Source organism: Heptranchias perlo, chromosome 5 (assembly GCF_035084215.1).
Source record: "Heptranchias perlo isolate sHepPer1 chromosome 5, sHepPer1.hap1, whole genome shotgun sequence".
Classification (NCBI taxonomy): domain Eukaryota; kingdom Metazoa; phylum Chordata; class Chondrichthyes; order Hexanchiformes; family Hexanchidae; genus Heptranchias; species Heptranchias perlo.
In genome coordinates, this window is record NC_090329.1 from 70,113,945 (window position 1) to 70,139,228 (window position 25,284).

At 43.2% G+C, this 25,284-nt stretch overlaps 1 protein-coding gene across 1 annotated transcript in view; it reads right to left on the reverse strand.

Moving 5' to 3' along the window:
• Positions 1-25,015, reverse strand: part of rspo3 (R-spondin 3) — a 75,942-nt gene extending 50,927 nt beyond the window's left edge. Inside the window, exons 1-3 of the mRNA XM_067984579.1 lie at positions 23,935-25,015; positions 13,941-14,132; positions 10,798-10,947 (exon numbers count right to left, since the gene is read on the reverse strand). Coding sequence (XP_067840680.1) covers positions 10,798-10,947; positions 13,941-14,132; positions 23,935-24,031 — 439 coding nt within the window. The 5' untranslated portion in view covers positions 24,032-25,015. The remainder of the gene's footprint in view (positions 1-10,797; positions 10,948-13,940; positions 14,133-23,934) is intronic.
• Between the last annotated feature and the right edge of the window lie 269 nt (positions 25,016-25,284).

Consider the following 25,284-nt stretch of genomic DNA (forward strand, 5'->3'; position numbering starts at 1 on the left):
GCAGACCTGAATTTGTAACATAGGCCATATGACTGGTGTGGAAAATAAAAATGTCACAGTGGCATAGAAGGGTTCACTTCTACGGTGGGATTAAGATATTGTTGGAGCTAATTGAGACTCTTCACGGCTATTTTGTATTGGTGTTGTAATGGGTCCTCCAGACAACTGCTCTTAGTGAGTCCCAGAGGTTTTACATGAAGTTTTCAGCAGACTGTGCAAAAGCCGCACTTTGGGAATTGGTGGGCTAAACAGCCCACGGGCACCAATGTAAAAGGGACTTTACTTGCGTTTTGCAGATGCAATACACTTGATACCAACACAGGTTTAAAAAGTGAAAAGTGCTTCATCTCTCAGTACTAACGTTCATTTGATGGGCAATAAACTCATCAAGAATGAATTGATACCTCACAACATTCATCTTGAGCCTAGCCGTTGAAAGTATTATGCATGCATCTTGCATACTACTGGTCTACCTCACCTTGAGTGGACCACATATCATTAGGGACAAAAATAGATGAATTCTACTGTCAGTCTCCGCTTTGTTTCTTATGTACAATGAAGTCTGCTATTTCATCAATGTTTTCCTTTGCTGGTTTATTTTTAAAATGTAAAAAAAAGAGCATCCTCTATATTACATTGGTGCAAGTTATTCAAGCTTAAAGGAGGCGCTCAGAAAACTCTGAAGGATGAACAAAAACAAAAAGACTAAAGTCACAGATACTTACCTCCTTTAATGGAATCTTTCAGAATTGTAAAACCCTCTTTATTATAGTAGCAAGCAGTATTTTAGTTATAACAACACTTCTGGTGCAGTAACATTCAGTTCTGCAATGTTATATTACCCCTTTTACTATAATAATATATAACACTTTTCCTGTAGTAACATGCAGTCTTTCAGGACAACCATTACATTTGTGTACCAACATCAAATGTATAACCATAGTACACTTTCAAAGATTAATGAGAAAAGATTGCAAATAAAGAAAAGCTATGCAATAAAGAATACTTTAGAATATTCATCATTACAAATTTACAAAGGCATATTCACAGAAACTGAAAGAAAAGTGATTCCTATATGTACGAATTAAGAACATACGAACATACAAATTAAGAGCAGGAGTAGGCCATTCGGCCCCTCGAGCCTGCTCTGCCATTTGATAAGATCATGGCTGATCTGATTGTGACCTCAACCCTACTTTCCCGTCTACCTACTATAACCTTTGACTCCCTTGTTAATCAGGAATCTATCTAACTCAGCCTTAAAAATATTCAATGACCCTGCCTCCACCGCTCTCTGGGGAAGGGAGTTCCACAGGCACATGACCCTCTGAGAGAAAATTTTTTTCCACATCTCCTTCTTAAATGGGGGACCCCTTATTTTTAAACTGTGTCCCCTAGTTTTAGTCTCTCCCACAGGGGGAATCATCCTCTCAGTATCTACCGCTTCAAGTCCCCTCAGGATCTTATATGTTGTACAATCTCGCTAAAAAAAGTCATATTAAGAATAAAACCAGACGGACCACCCGGCATCGGACCACTAGGCGCCGGACACGACAAAGGCAAACCAAGCCCTGTAAAGTCCTCCTCCTCAATAACATCTGGGGACTTGTGCCAAAATTGGGAGAGCTGTCCCACAGACTAGTCAAGCAACAGCCTGACATAGCCAGACTCACAGAATCATACCTTTCAGCCAACGTCCCAGACTCTTCCATCACCATCCCTGGCTATATCCTGTCCCACCAGCAGGACAAACCGACCAGAGGTGGCGGTACAGTGATATACAGTCAGGAGGGAGTGGCCCTGGGAGTCCTCAACATTGACTCCGGACCCCATGAAATCTCATGGCATCAGGTTAAACATGGGCAAGGAAAACTCCTGCTGATGACCACCTACCGCCCTCCCTCAGCTGATGAATCAGTCCTCCTCCATGTTGAACACCACTTGGAGGAAGCACTGAGGGTTGCAAGGGCACAGAATGAACTTTGGGTGGGGGACGTCAATGTCCATCATCAAGAGTGGCTCGGTAGCACCACTACCGACCGAGCTGGCCGAGTCCTGAAGGACATAGCTGCTAGACTGGGCCTACGGCAGGTGGTCAGCGAACCAACACGAGGGAAAAACCTACTTAACCTCGTCCTCACCAATCTACCTGTCGCAAATGCATCTGTCCATGACAGTATTGGTAAGGGTGATCACCGCACAGTCCTCGTGGAGACGAAGTCCCGTCTTCGCACGGAGGACACCATCCAACATGTTGTGTGGCACTATCACCGTGATAAATGGGATAGATTCAGAACAGCAGCTCAAAACTGGGCAACCATGAGGCACTGTGGGTCATCAGCAGCAGCGAAATTGTATTCCAGCACAATCTGTAACCTGGCATATTCCTCACTCTGCCATTACCAACAAGCCAGGCGATCAACCCTGGTTCAATGAGGTGTGTAGAAGAGCATGCCAGGAGCAGCACCAGGCGTAACTAAAAATGAGGTGCCAACCTGGTGAAGCTACAACTCAGGACTACATGCATGCTAAACAGCTGAAGCAACATGCTATAGACAGAGCTAAGCGATTCCACAACCAACGGATCAGATCAAAGCTCTGCTGTCCTGCCACATCCAGTCGTGAAGGGTGGTGGACAATTAAACAACTAATGGGAGGAGGAGGCTCTGTAAACATCCCATCCTCAATGATGGCGGAGTCCAGCACGTGAGTGCAAAAGAGAAGGCTGAAGCGTTTGCAACCATCTTCAGCCAGAAGTGCCGAGTGGATGATCCATCTCGGCCTCCTCCCGATATCCCCACCATCACAGAAGCCAGTCTTCAGCCAATTCGATTCATTCCACGTTATATCAAGAAATGGCTGAGTGCACTGGATACAGCAAAGGCTATGGGCCCCGTCAACGTCCCGGCTGTAGTGCTGAAGACTTGTGCTCCAAAACTAGCTGCGCTTCCAGCCAAGCTGTTCCAGTACAGCTACAACACTGGCATCTACCCGACAATGTGGAAAATTGCCCAGGCATGTCTTGTCCACAAAAAAAAGCAGGACAAATCCAGTCCCATCAGTCTACTCTCAATCATCAGCAAAGTGATGGAAGATGTCGTCGACAGCGCTATCAAGCGGCACTTGCTCACCAATAACCTGCTCACTGATGCTCAGTTTGGGTTCCGCCAGGACCACTCGGCTCCAGACCTCATTACAGCCTTAGACCAAACATGGACAAAACTGCTGAATTCCAGAGGTGAAGTGAGAGTTACTGCCCTTGACATCAAGGCAGCATTTGACCGAGTGTGGCACCAAGGAGCCCTAGTAAAATTGAAGTCAATGGGAATCATGGGGAAAACTCTCCAGTGGCTGGAGTCATACCTAGCACAAAGGAAGATGGTAGTGGTTGTTGGAGGCCAATCATCTCAGCCCCAGGACATTGCTGCAGGAGTTCCTCAGGGCTGTGTCCTAGGCTCAACCATCTCCAGCTGCTTCATCAATGACCTTCCCTCCATCATAAGGTCAGAAATGGGGATGTTCGCTGATGATCGCACAGTGTTCAGTTCCATTCGCAACACATTAGATAATGAAGCAAGACCCGGACAACATCCAGGCTTGGGCTGATAAGTGGCAAGTATCATTCACGCCAGACAAGTGCCAGGCAATGACCATCTCCAACAAGAGAGAGTCTAACCACCTCCCCTCGACATCCAACGGCATTACCATCGCCGAATCCCCCACCATCAACATCCTGGGGATCACCATTGACCGGAAACTTAACTGGACCAGCCATATAAATACTGTGGCTACAGGAGCAGGTCAGAGACTGGGTATTCTGTGGTGATTGACTCACCTCCTGACTCCCCAAAGCCTTTCTACCATCTACAAGGCACAAGTCAGGGGTGTGATGGAATACTCTCCACTTGCCTGGATGAGTGCAGCTCCAACAACACTCAAGAAGCTCAATACCATCCAGGACAAAGCAGCCCGCTTGATTGGCACCCCATCCACCACCCTAAACATTCACTCCCTTCACCACCGGCGCACTGTGGCTGCAGTGTGTACCATCCACAGGATGCACTGCAGCAACTCGCCAAGGCTTCTTCGACAGCACCTCCCAAACCCGTGACCTCTACCAACTAGAAGGACAAGAGCAGAGGCATATGGGAACTACACCACTTGCACTTTCCCCTCCAAGTCACACACCATCCCGATTTGGAAATATATCGCTGTTCCTTCATCGTCGCTGGGTCAAAATCCTGGAACTCCCTTCCTAACAGCACTGTGGGAGAAACTTCACCACATGGACTGCAGCGGTTCAAGAAGGTGGCTCACCACCACCTTCTCAAGGGCAATTAGGGATCGGCAATAAATGCAGGCGTCACCAGTGACGCCCACATCCCATGAACGAATAAAAAAAAATGATTCAACAAGATCACCTCTCATTCTTCTAAACTCCACTGTATTAGGCCCAACTTGTCCAACCTTTCCTCATAAGATAACCCCCTCATCCCAGGAATCGGTCGAGTGAACCTTCTCTGAACTGCCTCTGAAGCAATTATGTCATTTCTTAAATAAGGAGACCAAAACTGCACACAGTATTCTCGATGCGGTCTCACCAATGCCCTGTACAACTGTAGCAAAACATCTCTACTTTTATATTCCATTCCCCTTGCAATGAATGACAACATTCCATTTGCCTTCCTAATCACTTGCTGTACCTGCATACTAACTTTTTGTGATTCATGTACTAGGACACCCAGATCCCTCTGTACCTCAGAGTTCTGCAATCTCACTCCATTTAAATAATACACTGACTTTCTATTCCTCCTGCCAAAGTGAACAAGTTCTCATTTTCCCATATTATACTCCATCTGCGAAATTTTTGCCCACTCACTTAACCTATCTATATCCTTTGCAGACTCCTTGGGCGCTAAATTGGGTTGTGTAGCGCCCATTGTTTCAGCGCTACACGGCCTCTCTGACATCCAAGATAGAGTCTTGGATGCGCACGCAGATTTCCAGCGTGACGTGCGCCGGACGCCATCTTGGTATAGCAGTTAACGCACGCGCAAAAACTGAACGCTGGAAGCATGTAAAGTAGGGAGAAAATGCGTGCAATCAGTGTGCAACGCTGATTTAAAGTGATAGACACCATTTTCGACATTAACACTCAACTTAATGCACAGTCTTAACCCTGACCATCTGAACGTGTCTTCGAGTGCCTGAAGGACCCCCCACCAGCGCTATTTAAAGGGGCCATGCAGGTGTTGCAGGTTAGTTGCTGGATTATTGCTGCTGGCTGCTGGTGGAGTAGGAAGTGTTTTCTGAAGCTCCCTATTCTTATTGAGAGTTCCTACAGTACATGTGAGAGTTGTTTGGCAGGTACTGCTTTACAGGTCGGAAAGTTACAGCTGTGGTTGAACAACATTCCTGCCAACAATGGGCGGTCCACTAGGGCTCCCGCTGGGCATTGAGCATGACTGGGACCATGCAGAGAAGCCACATATAGCAGGTCATGCTGCGAGGAGACGGAGGACGAGGAGGCGCAGGGCACTGAGCAGAAGGCCCTACCCAATGAGTGCCTTCTGGGACCAATTCTCTTACCTCAACATGACCGAGGAGGATTGCTTTCGACGCCTGAGGTTCACCAAGGAAGCAGTCACCGAGATCTGTCAACTGGTGCGGCCACAACTGCAGGCTCAGAGCAGGGCAAGGACAGCATTGCCTGTGGCTGTGAAGGTCACCATGGCGCTGAATTTCTATGGCTCAGGATCATTTCAGGCCTCTGCTGGTGACATGTCCAACATCTTGCAGCATGCAGTGCACTGCTGCATAAGGGAGGTCACAGACATACTGTACCACATGAGGAACAGGTTCATCATCTCTCTTGACAGTGACAAGCAGAACAAGCGAGCACGGGGGTTCACCCGCATTGCTGGCTTCCCCATGGTGTAGACTGCCATTGACTGCACACATATTGCCCTGCGTGCCCCGCACATCAACTCGGCTGTCTTCGTCAACCAAAAGGGCTTCTGCTCCCTCAAACTGCAGCTGGTGTGCGACCACACGCATCGGATTATGGAGGTCGATGCCCGCTACCCTGGAGCTGTCACGACGCTTTCGTCGTGCAGCAGTCCGACATGCCAGCTATCTTTCACCCGACTCAGTAGTCAAAGGCTGGCTACTGGGCGACAAGGGCTATCCCCTCACGCCATGGCTCATGACACTGGTCAGGAACCCACGCACACGTGCACAGCAGGCCTATAATGAGAGCCATGCTATCACACACATCGTGGAGCACACCATAGACCTCCACAAACAACACTTCCGCTGCCCGGACTGGTCTGAGGAGCCCTGCAGTACTCCCCTGAGCGGGTGGGCAGATTTGTGATGGTATGTTGCATGCGGCACAACCTCGCCATCATGAGGGACAAGCCTTTGCCACCAATGATTGGAGAAGACCCTGAGCAAGAGGCTAAGGAGGAGGAGGAGGAAGAGGCTGAGGAGGAGGAGGAGGAGAAGGAGGAGGGGGTGGAGCCGCAAGAGGAAGTGGAGGAAGACGCAAGGAAGCAACAGGAACCACACAACTTGTCTGCAAGGGCTCCGCGTGCTCACCTGATCCGTGCAATAATTTGAACTACATCCCCCAACTCACCAACACTCCCCACCTTTTCGCTCCCACACGACAATCAAATCGCACTCCATCTGATTACACATTGGTGTCCCTCTCAGCTCACTGCATAAATAAAAACCACTACCAAATGCAAAATCAAAGTCTCATTTATCAATGAATAAATGAAATTATGCAAACATAACAGAACTACTCACCCTTGTGTATTCCCTTATTGCCTTTTGTGTTCATGTGCCTTTACCTATCCTAGTGCTCCTACGAGGTGCTTCCCCAGTGGCTGGAGCATAGGTGGTGGGAGGCTGCTGGCCTTCAATGGAGGAGCTTGCTGATGGCCTTAGAGGACGACCTCGAGCAGCTCTGGGCCGGGAGGGCCCGGCTTCAGACTGCACCATCTCAACATGGGCTGCAGCAGTCTGGCCTGGCTGGCTGATAGGCAACAACAGGGGTACTGGCAGAGTGGCAGGGGTGGGAGCAGGAAAGCTGTCATCCTGAGAGAGGAAACCAGGTCCGACTGCCATGGTGCCACTCCCACTCTCCCAGGGTGGCACCTCAGCAATCCTGGTGATCAGCTGGAGAACGGATTGCTGGAGTGCTGTGATGCCCTGGAAGCCCCGTTCCACAGTGGTCCCCAGACCCACGATAGCAGCAGTCTGAGCTTCCATGGCAGCAGTCTGAGCTGCAAATGCAGCAGTCAGACCTTGGATGGCAGATGTTTGTGCTGCAATGGAATCTGTGACATCAATCTTCAGACGCTGCATCATGGTGGGTTCCACAGGTGTGTTGATGGAGGTGACCACCCGTTCTATGTTGGAAAGGATGGGCTCCAAACTCTGCGCAAAGCCCTGCACCAAGTTGGAGCTGGACTCCTACATGCCCCTTCTCATTGTCCGCAGGCTTTCTGGCAGGCTTTCCAGTGCCCCAAGCATTTGGTGGTGTACGCCCATCAGCCGTCTTCTGTAGCCTGGCCCATCGAAGTCATCATCTGACTCCTCTGCAGCAGAACTAGTGAGCGACCTCGCCCTCTGGCGAGCTGACACCTGCGGTATCCGTTCCCCCCGCCCTGGCTCCTGCGCACTTGTGCTCGGTGTCTCATCACGTGCAGATCCCTCCTCTAACCTAACCTCTAAAGGACACGCAGTGTCAGTCTCTGAGCTGCTGGAAGCGAGTGTCAGATTGAGTGACGGTGTGGCTTCAGTGTCCTCCTCCTCCTCCTCCTCCTCGGACAGTGCCGCTGCGTGTTCTAGGGTATCTGCAATAACAAAGGGAAACAGATTGAGTTGTGGAGTGGGGAGAGGAGCAATTAAGACGTGTGTGCCTGCAGCATCTGCAGTATGTGAGTCAGAAAAGATTATGGGAAGAGGGAGATGTGGAAAAGGAAAAGGAGCATTAGATATGCAGAGACCCCCTTCATTGGGACCTCCAGCATGGCATGTTGTGACGGCTACAGCGACGGCCCATCCAATGATCCTGAGCACTCTCTCCTCTTGGAGAGTGAGGACATGTAAACCCACCCTCATGTCCCTCCTGCTGCCGACTGTTATTCGCCACCTTCTCCTGCAAGACAGAGGACCGTGTGTCAGTGAGTCTCCTGCAAGTTGTATGGGTGATGTGCCTGTTGTGGTCGAATAGCTGCCAATTTGTGTGACTTGTGAGTGGTGGTTGTGTGGTCTGCAAGTGTGGTACTATGTGCGGGTGAGATGCAGCATGTCGAGTGCAGCATTGCATATGGATGAGCAGTGTTTGTTGGTGGGTCTATGACGGGGAGTGTGATGCATGGAGCAGCGGTCCAGTTGGTAGGATGTGCCACTTGATACTTGCATTCACTCACCTTGACCACTTGTGTCAAATCATTGAACTTCTTTCGGCACTGCACCCACATGCGTGGTGCAATGCTCCTGGCGTTTACTTCCTGCGCCACAGCCTGCCAATGCCTGCGGAGCTGCAGTCTGGAGGGTCTCCGGCCACCCTGCGGCTACATGTTGGCCCTCCTTTCGTCCACGCCTTCCACCGGGGCCTCCAGAGCATCATCAGAGAAGCATAGAGCTCTCTCTCGTGCCGGTCCTGCTATTCTTGTGGTCTTCTTTCCCTCCTCCAAGTAAGCTGTGTACTTGCCATTTGAAATGTGCACTTGCACCTTTAAGAGGTGCAGGCTGCTGATGATGTGCGCTGTGCACACCCCATTTCCAACTTCCTCATTTTCCATGCAGCCTCTCAGCAGCGCCGATAGCGTTGGCTGCACGGAGATATCATGATAATTAGCAGGCAGCATAAAGTTCACGTGTTGCCTGCGTAGGGTCCATCGGGCGCGGGGTACTAGCGCATCACGCTACCCCTGCCCGAAAGCGACCCTTATCGAATTTTTCCCCCCTTAGGTCCTCTTCACAACTTACTTTTCTACCTACCTTTGTGTCATCAGCAAATTTAGCAACCATACATTTGGTCCCTTCATCCAAGTCATTGATATATATTGTAAATAGTTGAGGCCCCAGCACTGATCCCTGTGGCACTCCACTCGTTACATCTTGCCAACCTGAAAATGACCCATTTATGCCTACTCTCTGTTTCCTGTTAGCTAACCAATCCTTTATCCATGCTAATATGTTCACCTCACACCATGAACTCTTATTTTGTGTCGTAGCCTTTGATGTGGCACCTTGTCAAATGCCTTCTGGAAATCCAAGTACACCACATCCACAGGATCCCCTTTATCCACGCTGCTTGTTACTTCCTCAAAGAACTCTAATAAATTAGTCAAATACGATTTCCCTTTCACAAAGCCATGTTGACTCTGCCTGATTGCACTGAGATTTTCTAAGTGCCCTACTATAACCTCCTTAATAATAGATTCTAGCATTTTCCCTATGACAGATGTTAAGCTAACTGGCCTGTAGTTTCCTGCTTTCTGTCTCCCTTCTTTCTTGAATAGAGGAGTTACATTCGCTATTTTCCAATCTGATTTTTATTTTTAAAAGTTAAACATATGTTTAGGCATTAAAAAAATTAAACAGAAACAACCTGTCAATTCTAGTGGCACCAGTTTCTGATGTTATGCAACACATAACACGTGGTAAGTGTTGCATGCTTGGGTTGAAAAAAGGTGACTGGATCTATGGTTCTCAAAGCTTTCCACCACTGGGGTTTTCCTTGTGCCATGTTGGGAATGTTGTAGACTAATTGATAGAGATTGATTGCTATGATTGGTCAACAGCTCAATTTTTCCTTGTATCATGCGACTATCAGGATGGTTGAAGGCAAACTAAATGGACCTTGGTCTATTTTCTTCTAGCAAGTCCTATGTTCCTATGTTCCATGTCCACATATTCTGTTCTTTTTCCAGTTCTCCAACCTGAATCATTAACTGTTTCTTTCTCCACAGATGCTGCCTGACTTGCTGAGTATTTCCAGCATTTTCTATTTTTATTTCAGATTTCCAGCATCTGCAATATTTTGCTTTTGATTTTCTGTTCTTTTCTACTTGTTTAAAGTTTCTGTTACGTTTTCTAGTTTGCTTTTAACTTTATTTTTTCATGACTTTCTCATTCCCTCCCTCAATCTGGATATATTTATTCCTTTATTCATTTCTTATGTAAAATGAAGTCTGTATTTCATCAATGTTTTCTTTTGCTGGTTTATTTTTCTCATTTGTTTTCTCATTTTAATGAATAGGTCAAAGGCAGTGTCATAATGCTCTACTCCGGGTAGGCAGCCATCAGTTTCTGCTCGTTCTAAATAGTGCATTACTGAAGAGCAGGCTGCCCATCAATATTTGATCAATAATTCTCCTGCATTTCATTGGGAATGCTGCACTATCGTAGGTGTTGTCTTTTGGATAAGACGTCAAACCGAGGCCCCATCTGCCCTCTCAGGTGTACGTAAATGATTGCATGACACTATTCCGAAGAAAAGCAGGGGGAGTTATCCCCATTGCCCTGGCCAATATTTATCCCTCATACTCATCACTAAAACAAATTATCTGGTCATTATCACATTGCTGTTTGTGAGACCTTTCTGTGCACAAATTGGCTGGAAAAATTTCCTACATAACAACAGTGACCACACTTCAAAAGTACTTTATTGGCTGTGAAGAGTTTTGGGAAGATTTAGTCTTGAAGACATGAAAGGCGCTATATAAGTGCAAGTCTTTCTTTATCTTTATATTTAACATGAAGAAGTTTGCTTACCGGCAGTACTACACTCCATTGTTTGATTATTTGGGGCAAACCCTTCAGGGCAGATATCAAAACATTTCCCTTTATGCAAGTAGAATCCTGGTTTGCATTTTGTGCAGAAATTTTTGTTGAAGCAGGTATCACAGTTGTCAGCTCTGCATCCTGAAACAAATTTTATTTTTAAAACAGTTAAAACATGAGAAGTGGTAAGCAGGCATTCCACTCTGTGCCATTCATTTGATGCAAAATTGAAGCATTGCACAAACAATCTAAACCTAATGGACAGGCCCAGGAGAAAAACTCTACCTAATTATACACAAACTGAATTCAACAAATTTATTTAATGATGGTTGGAGTCAAACCAGTGAATGACCGAAAGAACTTAATAGCATTTAAAAGTGTAAAGGTGGGATTTTATAATGGCCACTGTGACAGACCCTGCAGTTGTAATGCGTGGGCTTTGCTTTCTTTACTGTATGAAACATATTTACTTGGCATCACATTTTAAGAGATCATTTTGTTCTAATGTTTCACAAAGCCTGCAGATAATAAATAGTACAATTGGCAATGCACTTTAAACATAAAACTCTAAAAATATACAACATAACCACAAAGCATACAGTTTTGGGGATTGAATGAGGTTTTAAATGAGCAATCAGCAAGTTCCATTGTTTGGAATGTACTGCTGATACAAGTAACATCTTGCCAGCAACATCTTGAAATGGATGAGTCTGACTTCAAACATAAATGAATGGGATACAGAGCTGATAAAGAGCACATTCAGGTTGTGTACAAGCTAGGTAAACAGGCAGTGTACAGGCAGTGAAAATTTACTTAAATTAAGTTACATTTTATAATAACAGTGACATGCTTCACATGGAAGTGGATCCATAGTACAAGGTTACAACAGTGACTACACTTCAAAAAAGTACTTCATTGGCTGTAAAGCACTTTGGGGCATCCTGGCACTATATAAATGCAAGACTTTCTTTTTTCTTTTTGTTAGTTGTAGCTTATTGGTGACTAGCAAGCTGAAGTCAAGCACAATAGTTAAAAAACAATTTCATAACGAAAGCATGATTGTAGGATTTCATCAAATGAAAAGTGGAACTAGATTTTCTGGAATAGATAATAAATTCATGAAATAACATCTGTCTCAATGCCAAGAATTCAACAGCTTCAAATTTTGAGACACAGTGGGGCAAAAGCTGAAGACAGGAGGCAGAATTCAGTGCTTAAACTGGATGATTGAAATAGGGTAAAGTTATTGTTTGAAGTTAATTTGTTCAATGATAAGCAATTTTCCTTTCTGTGTAGAGCTCATCACATGAAGATTTGGCTCTGTTAAAAACATATTGTTTATAGTTCCAGTTTTGACAGCACTATATAACATATACTGATCATAGAAGGTCCTGATAATTAACTGCAGATTATTTCTTGTTGATAATTTTGTTCATCCTCCAGTGTAACCATTATGATCCACTGATATGGAGTGTTCTGACAGTTGCTGCTTGGAAAAAAAACTTCATTAAATAGTCACAAAACATCAAACTTTTTATTTTAAAAAAATACCAGGATTTGATTCCAAGGTTGTAGTCTAATCTTGGAGTTCACAGCGCAATTATAAATTGTTCAGGTTTTTCTCTCACTATTTAAACTGCTATCTGAACTCCAGATAACTGCCTTGCAGCTGCCCTCAGGTATTCTCCATATTATCTTAAACCACCTACAGCATGAGCCCTAATACATTGTTAGGCATGTTGACAATATCTCAAAACTGGCAAAAGTCCTTTAAAATGGATACCTTTTTTTTAACCAAAGAAGTAGATTAATGAATTCAGTGAAAGCACCCAGCAAAGTGTGAAATCACATATGGATAAGTAAAGTTACAGTTCCTTCAATAGTTCAATCCATAAATGTATCAGCAATGTGATACTATGTCATGCAGTCCAGAAGATCCCAAGTTTGGTCTCCAGTTTCTGTTTAAAGCACTGGGGCAACACTTTTGTCAATTTTTAGAATATTGTTAACATACCTAACAATGCCAGAAATAGTGCAAATGTGGATGTCAGGTGAGGACGGGGTCAGACTTAGTTGAATAGGCTGCTAACACTCACCATCTAGGATCGCACAAATTGCCCTTTGAGTAAAGTATCAGAGGGCTGATGGTGGATATGGAACCAAAGCTCAGAAAGATCAAGGAGAGGAGACTTCAGGAGAGGAGACTTAGGGTTGTTGGTTGGTAAATTTGCTGCATGGCATCAGCCATACAAACCAAGAAGGTCCTAGGTTTGATCCCTGGCTTAGTTAGCCAATCTCAGCCAGGCTAGTGGTAGTGTTAGCCTCAACATCTTTAGGTTAAGAATGGAAACAAATCAGCCAGGGTTCTCACTCCTGATCACTATCCAACATTCCTGCTAGAAAATTTATCTATGAATTTCGGATGTGGTTTGAGCTTGCCCATGATTTGCCCACAGTTGTATTGCTTGCCAGTATTCACTGTTTTGGTTCACACACGTGACCAAAGAATGGTCACTTTGGTGAGGGATAGAAAGCTGTTGGTACCTGGTGCTGCTGCTTTTAGCAAAAGAGGAGAGACAATTAGAATAAAATAACTACAGTTACCATTATTAAAATTAAATAGAGTATTTCTGAATTAGATGCTGACAAATGAAATCTCTTTGTTCTCAAAATACAATCCATTCCTTTGAGGGAGGAATTTTTGCCTTCACCAAGGTGAGCAATGGCAGTGCTGGACGTGGAAGATTTACAGTATTTTTTTACAGGAATTTTGTTTGCACAGATGCTCAGAATGTAGGGAGTGTGGCTTACCATCATAAACTTATAGAACCTCACAACTTTCCACATATTCAACCTGAAAGGTTTCTGCTGAGATTTTTAAAATATTTGTGTTGAGGTGTTCAGATGGGGACCGAACTAAAAAAAAGTTAGAATCCTTTTCAATTATAGCATTTAATAACCTTCAATGATAGATAAGCATTCCACAGTACTCTTTGGCAAAACTCAAATGTTAGTATTAGACCAGAATGTTATCCAGTTTCCCTGAAAAAACTTTCGCCTGTGGGAAATGAACAGCTAAGATAACCGACACAACATTAACCCCCAGATGGCACCCATATGTTTTTAACACTTACGTGTACATTTGTTCATTTCTGGTGTTCGGACTCCATAATATCCACTGGGACAGGAGGAGAGACAAACACCGGTCTGTCTCATCCCATTTCTCTCCAGAAAGAAGAAGAGTCTGGGTCTACATGACAGGCATCCATTATACTCAGAACATCGCTCACACCCTTTTGGGCAACCTTGGCTCACACTTGTGTTGGCTAGAAGGAAACAACAATAATTATTGTCCAACTGGCTATTAACACTATACAATTTGTTTTAAAAAACATATTATTTGTGATCAAAATCAATCTGCAACAAACATTATCAGGATAGTTGTTAATATATGGCCCTTTGGGCATGTGATGGATGGTTATTAGTAACCATTTAGTACAAACCACTTTGGCAGTACTAATACCTGTTGGTCTAGGCTGCTGTTTAGGTCACAAGATTACAAAATAATTATAGATGAGGGAGGCCATTTGGCCCATCTTAATGCATCAACCCAGAATCATTTTATGGTTCCCCCATTGCAGTATCCAGCTATCTCTTAAATGATTCCAGGGCTTTCGCCTCCATGACTCTAGATGGATGGCTGTTCCATGTGATGATCACTTTTTATGTGAAGAGTAATATCCTGATGTCAGCCCTAAATTTGCCATTTACTAGTTTGAACCTGTGTCTCCTTGTCCTACTCTTTACCGTACCCTTAACAATCTTGTATACCTCTATAAGATCACCTCTCAGATGCATCCTTTCCAGGCTGAAAAGCCCAAATTCCTAAAATCTTCCATCATAACTAAAACCTCCAACACTGGGGATTAGCCTCATGGCTCTTCTCTTCACTGCCTCCAGTGCTTGAATATCTCCCTTGTGTCTTGGTGACCAGAATTGAAAACAGTTCTCAAGGTACAGTCTGATCTAAGCATTGTACAATCTGATCATGAACAGTATTCTACTGTTTTGGCTATGTAGCTCAACATTCTATTGTCTTTATTGATTACTGCTCTGCATTAATTGGGCAGGTTTAGCGTTGAGTCTAAGACTCCTAAGTCTCTTTCAACTTTATCTTTAGCTATCTCAACATTTGTAAACAATTTTACAACACCAAGTTATAGTCCAGCAATTTTATTTTAAATTCACAAGCTTTCGGAGATTTTCTCCTTCCTCAGGCAAATGTTTCAAGATCTCCTTGAAGCCTACGCATTTATACATATTGAACAATAATACATGGTGTTTACAGACTGCCCCTGCAACTGCCCGTTGCCAAGGCAATCACCGTGTTCAGACAGAGAGGATGTTTCTGCCTCTCTCTGTGTTTTTTTTTCTCTGTTTTTTTTCCCTGTTTGTTTTTTTGTTGAATGTGTATTCGGAGGTTCTGCAGGTAACACCTCTCTGTCTGAACACGGTGATTGCCTTGGCAACGGGCAGTTGCAGGGGCAGTCTGTAAACACCATGTATTATTGTTCAATATGTATAAATGCGTAGGCTTCAAGGAGATCTTGAAACATTTGCCTGAGGAAGGAGAAAATCTCCGAAAGCTTGTGAATTTAAAATAAAATTGCTGGACTATAACTTGGTGTTGTAAAATTGTTTACAATTGTCAACCCCAGTCCATCACCGGCATCTCCACATCATATCTCAACATTGTTCATTAAGTACTAAATGTTGCTTATTTTTCCTTCCAATATGCAGACATATGTTCAACCTTACTGTTCAATGTAACTGCATCTAACCATTATTTCCAAGCATCCAATGGGTGGCATCCCAACTAAACACCATGGAAAAAATTAAAGTTGTCCAAATCAACACAATAATAAAAATTGGTTCACTATTGATGTTATCTTTAACACAGTTATTAAACATATATGTCTTGGGGAGAAAATATTCTCTACTTTGACAACTTTTGTCCCACTCAGGCCTTTAAAAAAATCCAACACAATCACTACCACAATCCTAATACAAAACAAAATGCTTGTGAAACCTTCAATGTAATGGTTTACTGAAATCCCTGTGGCAGCACTGTCAACTATCTTTAAGACAAATATATCAGAGCAGTTTGTAAAAAATAGTTCCAAACTGAATGTTAAGATATTATTACTTCTTTTATATGGTTATAATGCGGATCCAATTTATTCAAGATACAAAATATTGTCTTTTGAAGTCTCCAGGGTTTTATAGGGTTTTATTTTATACAAATTATTTCAAGATAATTATCCAGGCTACTCATTAGAAATTTATTTTGAATTGAATGAAATATATGGAGATTGTCCCAACGGTAAAGTGGAAATGAAAACTGAAATAAATCTTTCTTCCTATAAACTCATAATAAAATTAGCATCACATTGGCTTGTTGGTTCAGTCTGGTAGTTTCAGCACTGCCTCATGGGAACATCAATTTCCTAATACAGCCAACTCTCAACTTGATTAGCAAAAGATGCAATAAAATATATTAAAGTAAACCAAGGAAATCTACAGCAAAGGACAAAATAGAAAAACAGAACAAATGGGTGTTCAGTATCCTTGTAGTACAAATCATGAATGCACTGTATTACCAATCGGGGCACCTGTGTTTGAATTTCAGTTTTGGTGGATATTGACACTTAGCCTCCCTATGTCAATCTTAGTTAAGTTGTGAGGGGCAACAAGGAGTGAGGACAAGATAACAAGCTGAGGGGAGGGAGGGAAAATTAGAAATGGTTCCACTTCATATCATATTTGACTGACTGGTCATAAAGTTACACTGGCAGAGACTACGAAGAAGCTTATGGCTATACACATGCCCTCTCATCTGAAGGCCAGTATGTATAACCCAGGAGGCTGTGGAGCAGATAAAAATGGCAAGAAAATACTTTGAGGATGAAAAACCTATAATACTCTTTGAGACCAGTAGGTGTGGCCTCACACTCTGCCTACCATGAGAGAATTCCCTTCACCATTTGCTTACACATACAAAACTCTACTCCCCAGTGGCTACTTTTTAATGTGAGGGCAGCGGATATCTCCTTGCTCAAACGTTAAAAAGACACGATACTAAGTTTATAAAGTGCCTAGGATGTCCAGCCAACTGCCTGAGCACTTTTTGAACCTTGATTCACACCACGCTGGAGATAGACTCCACCGAGTGCTAAACTCAAGCAATATGTCCTGAGCTCCTGCAGGGGTCTCACGCTGCTTAACTTTAGTGGGCTCCGGAATCAGTTATGGGCCTGACTTTTGTATTCAATTGTAGCTAAAACCCACTTTGCTTCGACGTGAAAATGAAATTAAGTTTCAGCTCAGATGATAAAGGCGAAAGGCATGTACTAAATTTCGCTCAGCGATTTCCTTGGGGGTTTAGGCAGGTACCAGTCGAATAGGAGTTTTACCCTATGATCAGGTGTAATGGATGGAGTTTATAATACACAACCTTAGAACTTTCGGCAAATCGAAATAAACCTGTCTGCTACAGGCAGCAGTGTGCTATATGGGTCTATATCGTTCACCTGACGAAGGGGGAAGCCTCCGAAAGCTTGTGAATTTAAAATAAAATTGCTGGACTATAACTTGGTGTTGTAAAATTGTTTACAATATATAAATCTAGGTACACAGATGTATAGTTGCACGGTGACAGTACCGATCACCTAAATTGCCCAGCAATAAATAACAGAATGAGGTCCTGCCATATTCTTCATTTTCACTGATTGTGAGGCAAACCTGTCTCTCCACTGTAAGTGTCATTCCGCAGATACGGAATTAACCATATTCAGTACTGCACACATTTAAATGGTAACGATTGTTCCGAAGATCTCATGCGGTGCATTTCAGAGCGCGGTATCGAGTAGTGAACGCTCAGTGTAAGCAAACGATTTGTGGATTTGTGTCTCTGTGGACACATTCGAGTTCCAACAGAGCGCAGAACTGTTTAAAGCAGCAGTGCTGTTACAAAACGATACAAACCACATGCTTTTATTACTGGGATCCAATGTAAACAAAAGTTACATTTTAAACATTTTGCTTAGAGCCGCAATTTTGACCCTCTATAAATTCGCTGTAACTGGTGAAAACTCTGAAGATGTGACTTTTCTGACTGTAGTCCGTCAAAGAGTAATGCCCGAAAGAAGGCAATACAGAGGCCTAAAATTATGTTATAAGTGAAGATCTGGAAATATACGGAATTCAACTGGGTTATAAGCATGAAAATGACTCAAGTGATCCGATAACATCAATACAAAATATAGGGGACAGGAATTAGTGCAGTTAGGGGCGCCCTTTTTCAATCAGTAAGAGCCCCATCCCGATATCCCAGTTCCAGTTCTCTGTGGGATTGGTGGGGGAGAAACTAGTTCCAGGTTTTTTAAGGGTTCAGTCTAAAACAGGCACACTCGAGTTTATGTAGGCTAAAGTCTTATTTTTTGTATTAAAACAAACGGTGTTATTTCAGCCCTCAATGTCGATGTAAGCTCTAGACTCGCCGCTCAGAAGAGGACACTCACTGGCTGTCCTGCTTGTAAAAAAAAACAATGTTGTTTTTGTAATAGGAGCTGTTGTTGTGTTTGGACCCCGCCATCCCGGGGCTCGAAGAGGAACGCTATGAATCACTTTTATCGTCCGGAATGTCAGTGGAAGCAATAAGCGCATCAAAACGCTGCACAAACAAGAAACACGACAACTGTTGGATTTTGAAAAGGCTAAAATGTCATTCCCACGCGGAAATTTCTTGGGGTGGGGTCACAATTCTACCCCAACCCAAATAAAATAATCCTTTTTTGTAGAACGCATTTTAATAATAGCATCTGACTGTTAAACAAGGCTACGGATATTAAATAATGTCACTTTGTGCTGGCGTTTACAAAATAAAAGAAAGCAACAGACATTTAAAATTAACACATGTCAAACTGCTTTATGTATTCTATAAAGTTTCCCTAAAATAACCAAATTAGCTGTGTACTCCTGTAGGGCGCCGACTCAGTTTTTCGACGTTGTTAGCATTTGCCTTGTTCATTAATCCGCGTTTAAATCCTGTTTACACGTGTTTGTAAGTGAACACCACAGATTAATTCGATCCTGCTGTCAAACCAAGCTCTTGTTAGTCTTGGGTTGATTATTGCTAAACAATTGTGGATCGTACTTTGCAGAATCAAGTAACTAAGAATTTGTTTTATTTTTGCAGATTTCCATATCTCTTCCGCCAATGGCGTTCAATTTAAACCACCACAAAAGGCGCAAATATATTACCATCGCGAACTGGACTCCTCATCTTGGGAATTATTCGCAAACATTGGACTGTCCGTCACTGCCATTAAAGCGCATTAATGTCACTATGGATATGGGTTGGGCAGGCGTAGACACCACTACATCCTCCACAGAAAAAATGTTTTTTTAAAGAAACCTTTACCCTCCCGAGTTTATAGAATGGGGCGGTTACATTCGAGGCTATGTGATCCATTCTGAAATGCCCAGATCAGCCTCCCACACGCTTCCTCACAACACTCACTGAAGCAACGCCAACCCCTTACACGAGAGAATCAATTTTACTTAATCATTCCGCATACTGTGTCACAAATCATGGCAAATGTTCTGGTTTTAAGTGCACAAAGTTAATTTGAAAGGTTTTGTGAGTAGTTTCGTTCCTCACTTTACAGTTAAAAGGCAGGTTAAGTAAAACCCGATTTTAAACTTAACCTTTTATATGTTTTAGTCCCTCAACAATTACGACCAGCCCCTCCACCTACAACATAAGCACCGTATATAGTACTAATCTGACGATATGGACAAATCCCTGATGTAAGTAGATCTTTACCAAGTTCCTGACTTTACTACTGGAGCCATCCTTCACGGAATAGGATCCCACTGTAATTCTGTTTAGGTTTCCAGTGTTTTGAAGACAATTGAATCTCAGCTGTGATGTTAATGTGCCTTCGCGTCGTCTCCGTGTCAGGCAAATCCAGCGGGATTGGAGACGATTTCCTCTCATCGAGTATTTCAAGTCATTTGGGAATTTTTTTTTACCCACGGGCTAATCTCTTTCTGCTGAGTGCCACCATTCACACGCCCGCAGGTTCACTATATTCACATCGACCAAACCTTCTACAAAACTCAACTATATAATTCATTATACTTTTATTGCCAAGGGCTGGAGGGTATCCTCGTCCCATTCAGCTCTGCTAAAGTCACTAAACAGCCATGTTAACATCAAAACAGTAGTAACTGCGTGATCCATTCAGCGGAGTTTTTTTGGGGGGGATTAATTTCACGATTAATTGTTTTCTCAAAGAAACCTGTAAAAGCCGCTCCGTCTTCAGTAGAAACATACCATGAGCACAGATCTGTTTCTGCTGAGCGATCTCCCGCCAATTACACACACATGATTAGATGTGAGAGATTTGGGAGCACGATTTGTATTGAGGAGAGTCCCCACGCCCTCTTCGGCCGCAGGTATAACAAAGGGAGAAGGTGCCTTTAGCTAGCTGACTGTGGTAAAGATCTCAGTCGCTTCTCAAAAACGGTTTAGAAAATAAACCCAATTTAAAAAGGGGTACACGTTTTTTCTTCTGTTATTACCTACTACCCCGGGCTTTTAAAACCAGCGTCTTTCCGGGTGCGTTAGCTCTTAGCGCACAACTTTATGTTAACTTCTTATAAGCGATGCTCCCTAGCTTACGCCGCAGTGATTCAAGACTAGCGGAATTCAGATATCTACCGTGTGATAGAATCACGGAGAAATCATCTCCAAGGGGACCAAACTATCTATAAGTATGAATAGGTTAATCGGAGTCAATCCAGCGTCGAACATCCAAATCTTTTTAAAATCATAAATTGATATTCAATGTTTAAAGTGATCTGTCTACGCATCTTTTACTTGCGTTGGCAGCAGAATGAGATTGATCAGTGATTGTTGTTAAGTTATCTTTACAAATGTTAGAATTACTTTAAAATGCTGGCAGTGCAGATAAATCTTTAATACGATCAATATTAGCTGCGTTAGAAAAACCATTGCCTTCACTGGAATTGCAATGCTCTGAGAGATGAGATTGTACTAGTATTGAGTAATTACAGAGTGGTTTAAGCAAAAAGCGGCCGTTGTCATACAGACTTTAACAGAATTTGCAAGTTTAGGTATAAAACATGTCATTTTTTAGAATTGTGGCTAAACTAGTTATATGGTAATAGCACAGGCCACAGACAAAAGGCTCTACTCTTAGCAGTCACGGAAATACATTTAGAAATAATATTTTACAACACAAGATGTCGCAGTAGGTGTTCGTTTGGAAGGCTCATATATGAAAAAATAAGAGAACCAACTTTGATCGAAAGGGGAGGACTCCGAGCGATGTTTATAGGCACAACCAATCTGCGGGGTTGGCACGCAGTAACAAGAGAGTCTGCTCTTTCCCCAGGAATTTCCCCTGAGACTCCCCATTATAAGCGGTAGTACCTCAAAGCACGTGGACGGGAGGAACCTCTCACAGGAATGAATGTGAAATGAGACACGAGCGCCTCCGCCAATACTAGTTAAAGATACCGTTGTGACACTAGTTACACAATAGTGAAGAGATAAGACGATGTTTCGCTTGCACGATATTTCAAGGGTGGTTGAAGTGAATGAATGGCAGAAAACAAAATTTATCCTTTCAGATCACTGATCTCAACTAAAAGTTTCATTTTTTTTAGCATATGAAAAAAACATGTGAAGGCTTAAGAAGTTCCCAGAGGTACGGAAGCTAAAAGGGGCTGCGATTGTTGGCCGGGATGCCATTTGTAGTAACAGGATAAGGTTTTAGTCTCATTGCTCACTCCGAGTCCAATCATCTTTTTTTAATTCACTGATGGCCCTCTGGTCAGTGAACTTTCCTCTCTGCCTTCAGAGCTCCAAGTACCGCTCCTACAGGCGCTGTCTCTTTCCTTCAACCCCTCTCCCCCACCCGTTGAAATCAAGACTCAGTTCACCGTCTCCTACTTTGATTAATTCTGTCCCAAGACTTGAAAACTGTAGAATTACTCTCTTCCCTCCTGCTTTCTTCACGCTTTTAAACCCCTATGTTGAAATGATATAATCAATGTTTCCTGATCGACCTCCTCTCTTGGCGGTGTCCTGCACGGTCTTAGCCCCTTCACCTTGGTTTCTCAGTAATAAAAGCACAGGTGACAATGTGTCACCCCTTAAACGTAAGGAGTCCAGATGATCTTAGAAGCAGAGTTTATGGGTCTCAGGACCTAGAGTTTCATCTGGTTGAACTGCTTTGTTGCTGATGTGATTTCCTTTTGTTTGTGGTACAAAGATGTAAGTTATTGTTTCTGTCATATTCGAAGCGCAGATTTGTAAAAATAAGTTATTTTCACATGCTATACAACCAGAGAGGATAAGGCGTACATACCAGATGGAGTGTCTTTTTAAAAAAATGTGTAGGTATGGGGGAGGGGTAAAACCCATTAGGTAGCCGCATCCTTTGAGCTCTGGTTGTTTTACAATAGTGTTTTCCTTCGATAGGCTCAACATGAGAAGGTCGCTCAGTTTTTCCGAAGTGAGGTGGGGTGGGGGTGGGGGAGATATGATTACAGATGATCACAAGAAGGTGGGAAACTTATGAATAAGGAAAATTTCAGAAAGGTTTTGATAATTGATTTCATTGAATTGTGAAGGAAACCTTTCTTATCTGCATTTAAGAAGATCTGTAACCGAGTATCACACTGGGCCGTTTCTGGAGGTGTGTTGAAATCAATGACCCGCAAAAAACGCACACACCCTCTATAGAGAGCTACTATTTTAAAAGATTTTTTAAAATCTTCCTGGAAATTCAATAATCATCTCCGAAATCTTTTCTTTCGGATCCTCCTCAACGCACAGTTTCTTGTGTTTAAGCAACATCTTCTGGGAATGAAATACTAACACTAAGAGGTCGAGTGTGATGGTTATTTTATCTAGAAAAAAATAAATATACCGAGCACTTCCTAATATCTTAACATTATGGCAACGTGTATAAGATATATTCTATTTCAGTTCCTACAGGGCGCTAAGGAATAGAAGTCCAGCTGCGAGGAGTGCTTGTCAGTAAGTTTCAGGTTACATGTAGTTGACCAAAGAAGCAAGGTACTGAAATACTTCTGCAGTCAAACAGAAGAAGCACATTAGCTCCGCGATCTCAGGGCGATAAGCAAAGTGTCAAGCACAAAAGCGCTCTCAGCCGCACAGCTCCATCTGATGAAGGAACATGCACTTATTGGCCCGGCTTCGGTGACCTGATTACCCGTACCCTTGACCTACAAGTTTTTCTAAATACTCTCGGGCGAGAATGGATGCTAAACGCATTTAGGTGGTGGTAATGCGTATTGTCTGACCAACCGGGGACGTTTCCCCTTCACAGGTATTCAAGGGGTTTCCAGTCAGTCCACGCACAGCAGCTAACACTCCCGGAAGGGCTATCTTTATTTAATAAAATACTTCTCATAAAAAAACACACTGTACAACGTCCTCCTTCAGTGTTTGAATTTCTGTCATTCTTTGCGCAATAGTTTTTTTAATACAAGTTATTAAAGGCAGCAATTTCCTGATGCTGACCCTGTTTTCACATCGACCCCGACTCACTGGTTCGCTGACTTCCCAGTGTTGAAACCGACCTGTAATTGACAAGCGCCTCGTTGCGAAAGGGATACCGCCGTTTGAAACTAATTGGGAAACTGGACTGTCCTCCGTGGAAAAGTTTTTAATTATTATAATTTTTCACTAACTCAGCGAACGTCGTTTTAATGGACTCGCAGATTAGAGAGCGGCGAACGGAAACCAAGTGCCGACTTTTTTCTTTGTAGATCACTGCACCTTTTGAAGGTTAATATTACTTTAGCTGTCTTTCAATCAGCGTACTGAAGTGTCTACTGACAGCATAGTTAACTGAAGCCCCCCAACGTGTCTTAATGCTACGACGTTGTCATGAATTTCGACGACAATATGTAAAGGGAACTAAATAGACAAATAGAAGGGAAAAATAAAAAAAATGTAGTTGGAAATTTAAACAGGTGTAATAGTAATAAAAAAATCAAACTTACTTCGTCTGTGTCGCCTTCCTCTGGAGGCGTTTTGGCTGCCAATGTATTCCATACAGTTTAATAAAATTAGAACCACAGAAATCAGTCGAAATTGCATAGTAACCTGCGGGTGATGTCTCCTAAAAGCAGCTACTGCAATGACTCGGAGCTCACTTGGGGGAATCTCCGGGATATCCTCGGCCGTATAAGCAAGTTCTAGCTATTAATGCAAATGTAGCAAAAAAAAAGTAGTCAAGGCAGCCGTTCCAGATCTATAGTGCTACAACGTGCAGACAGATCTGATGTAGGGCCCCGGAATCACTGGCCCGAGTTGTAAGTAACATCTTGCAGCCAAGTGTTTTGGAAGCCTCCTCATAGAACTCGGAGCGCTGGGGTCTCACCTCTTTAAAAAGAAACGCCTTGGACAGCCCCAGACCAGGTCCCGTCAACATCTGCTCTGCCGACACCCCTCAAAAACTGTCACATTTAACACCTTCACAGCCATCCAGTTTCCAACAATCTGAACAAATGCCAATTTTTTTCAAAACTTTGGTAAGCCTTTCTGGAATAATTTTCTAGCTATCTGATTGCAGTTCATCCAGATCCTTAAATCACAGAAAATTGTTAGATCAGCAGTCTCACTGAAAGAACATAACCATTTTTTAACTAAATAGGCCTTTCAGTTTTTTTTGTTATCAGATTTGGTTTTGTGCCATTTCGCCTTACACTTTTAAAGAAAAAGCCAAGACAAAATATCTTCAGATTTTCCCCACTCTGCTTACTACAATCCAAACTCTTTCCAGTATCACTGGGAGTGCTGGCCACTTTCTTCCTTCTGCACGAGATTCCCGATCTTGCCAGTTTCACGGAGTCGTGCTAAACGTCCTCGGAGCTCCGCAAGACATTGCTTCTAACCGCTTGACATCTGCAGGTTATTTACACAGAGTTGCAGCCGCTTTCGTTCAATGAGTGTAGGTGTGAAGCGTATACCGAGGTGTATGCAGTTGAGCGCTGAGATTTCTCTCAGTTACAGCGCTGATGTCGTTCGCACTCTTGAGGGCGATATGACTGAAGAGAACAGCACTGAGCAGCTCATATGACGTGGGCTGGCGCATAGAATCTCGACAAGCAGCATAGGGCTCTGTCTAATATACTTGTCTTTTCTCAGTAAATATGGTCTGGCCTCGCCCCCAAAGACTGTTCTGCTAGAGAGCAGTATACGTCCGTTTCTGTGCTGATTTATTTAACTCCTCCAACACATCAAACTCTCATTTGCGGAAGACAGTTAATAGGGCCGCTCCCTTACAGAGGTTATTTTATATATTTTTTGCTCAATTCCAAATAAATTTAAATAACTATTAACCCGTATTC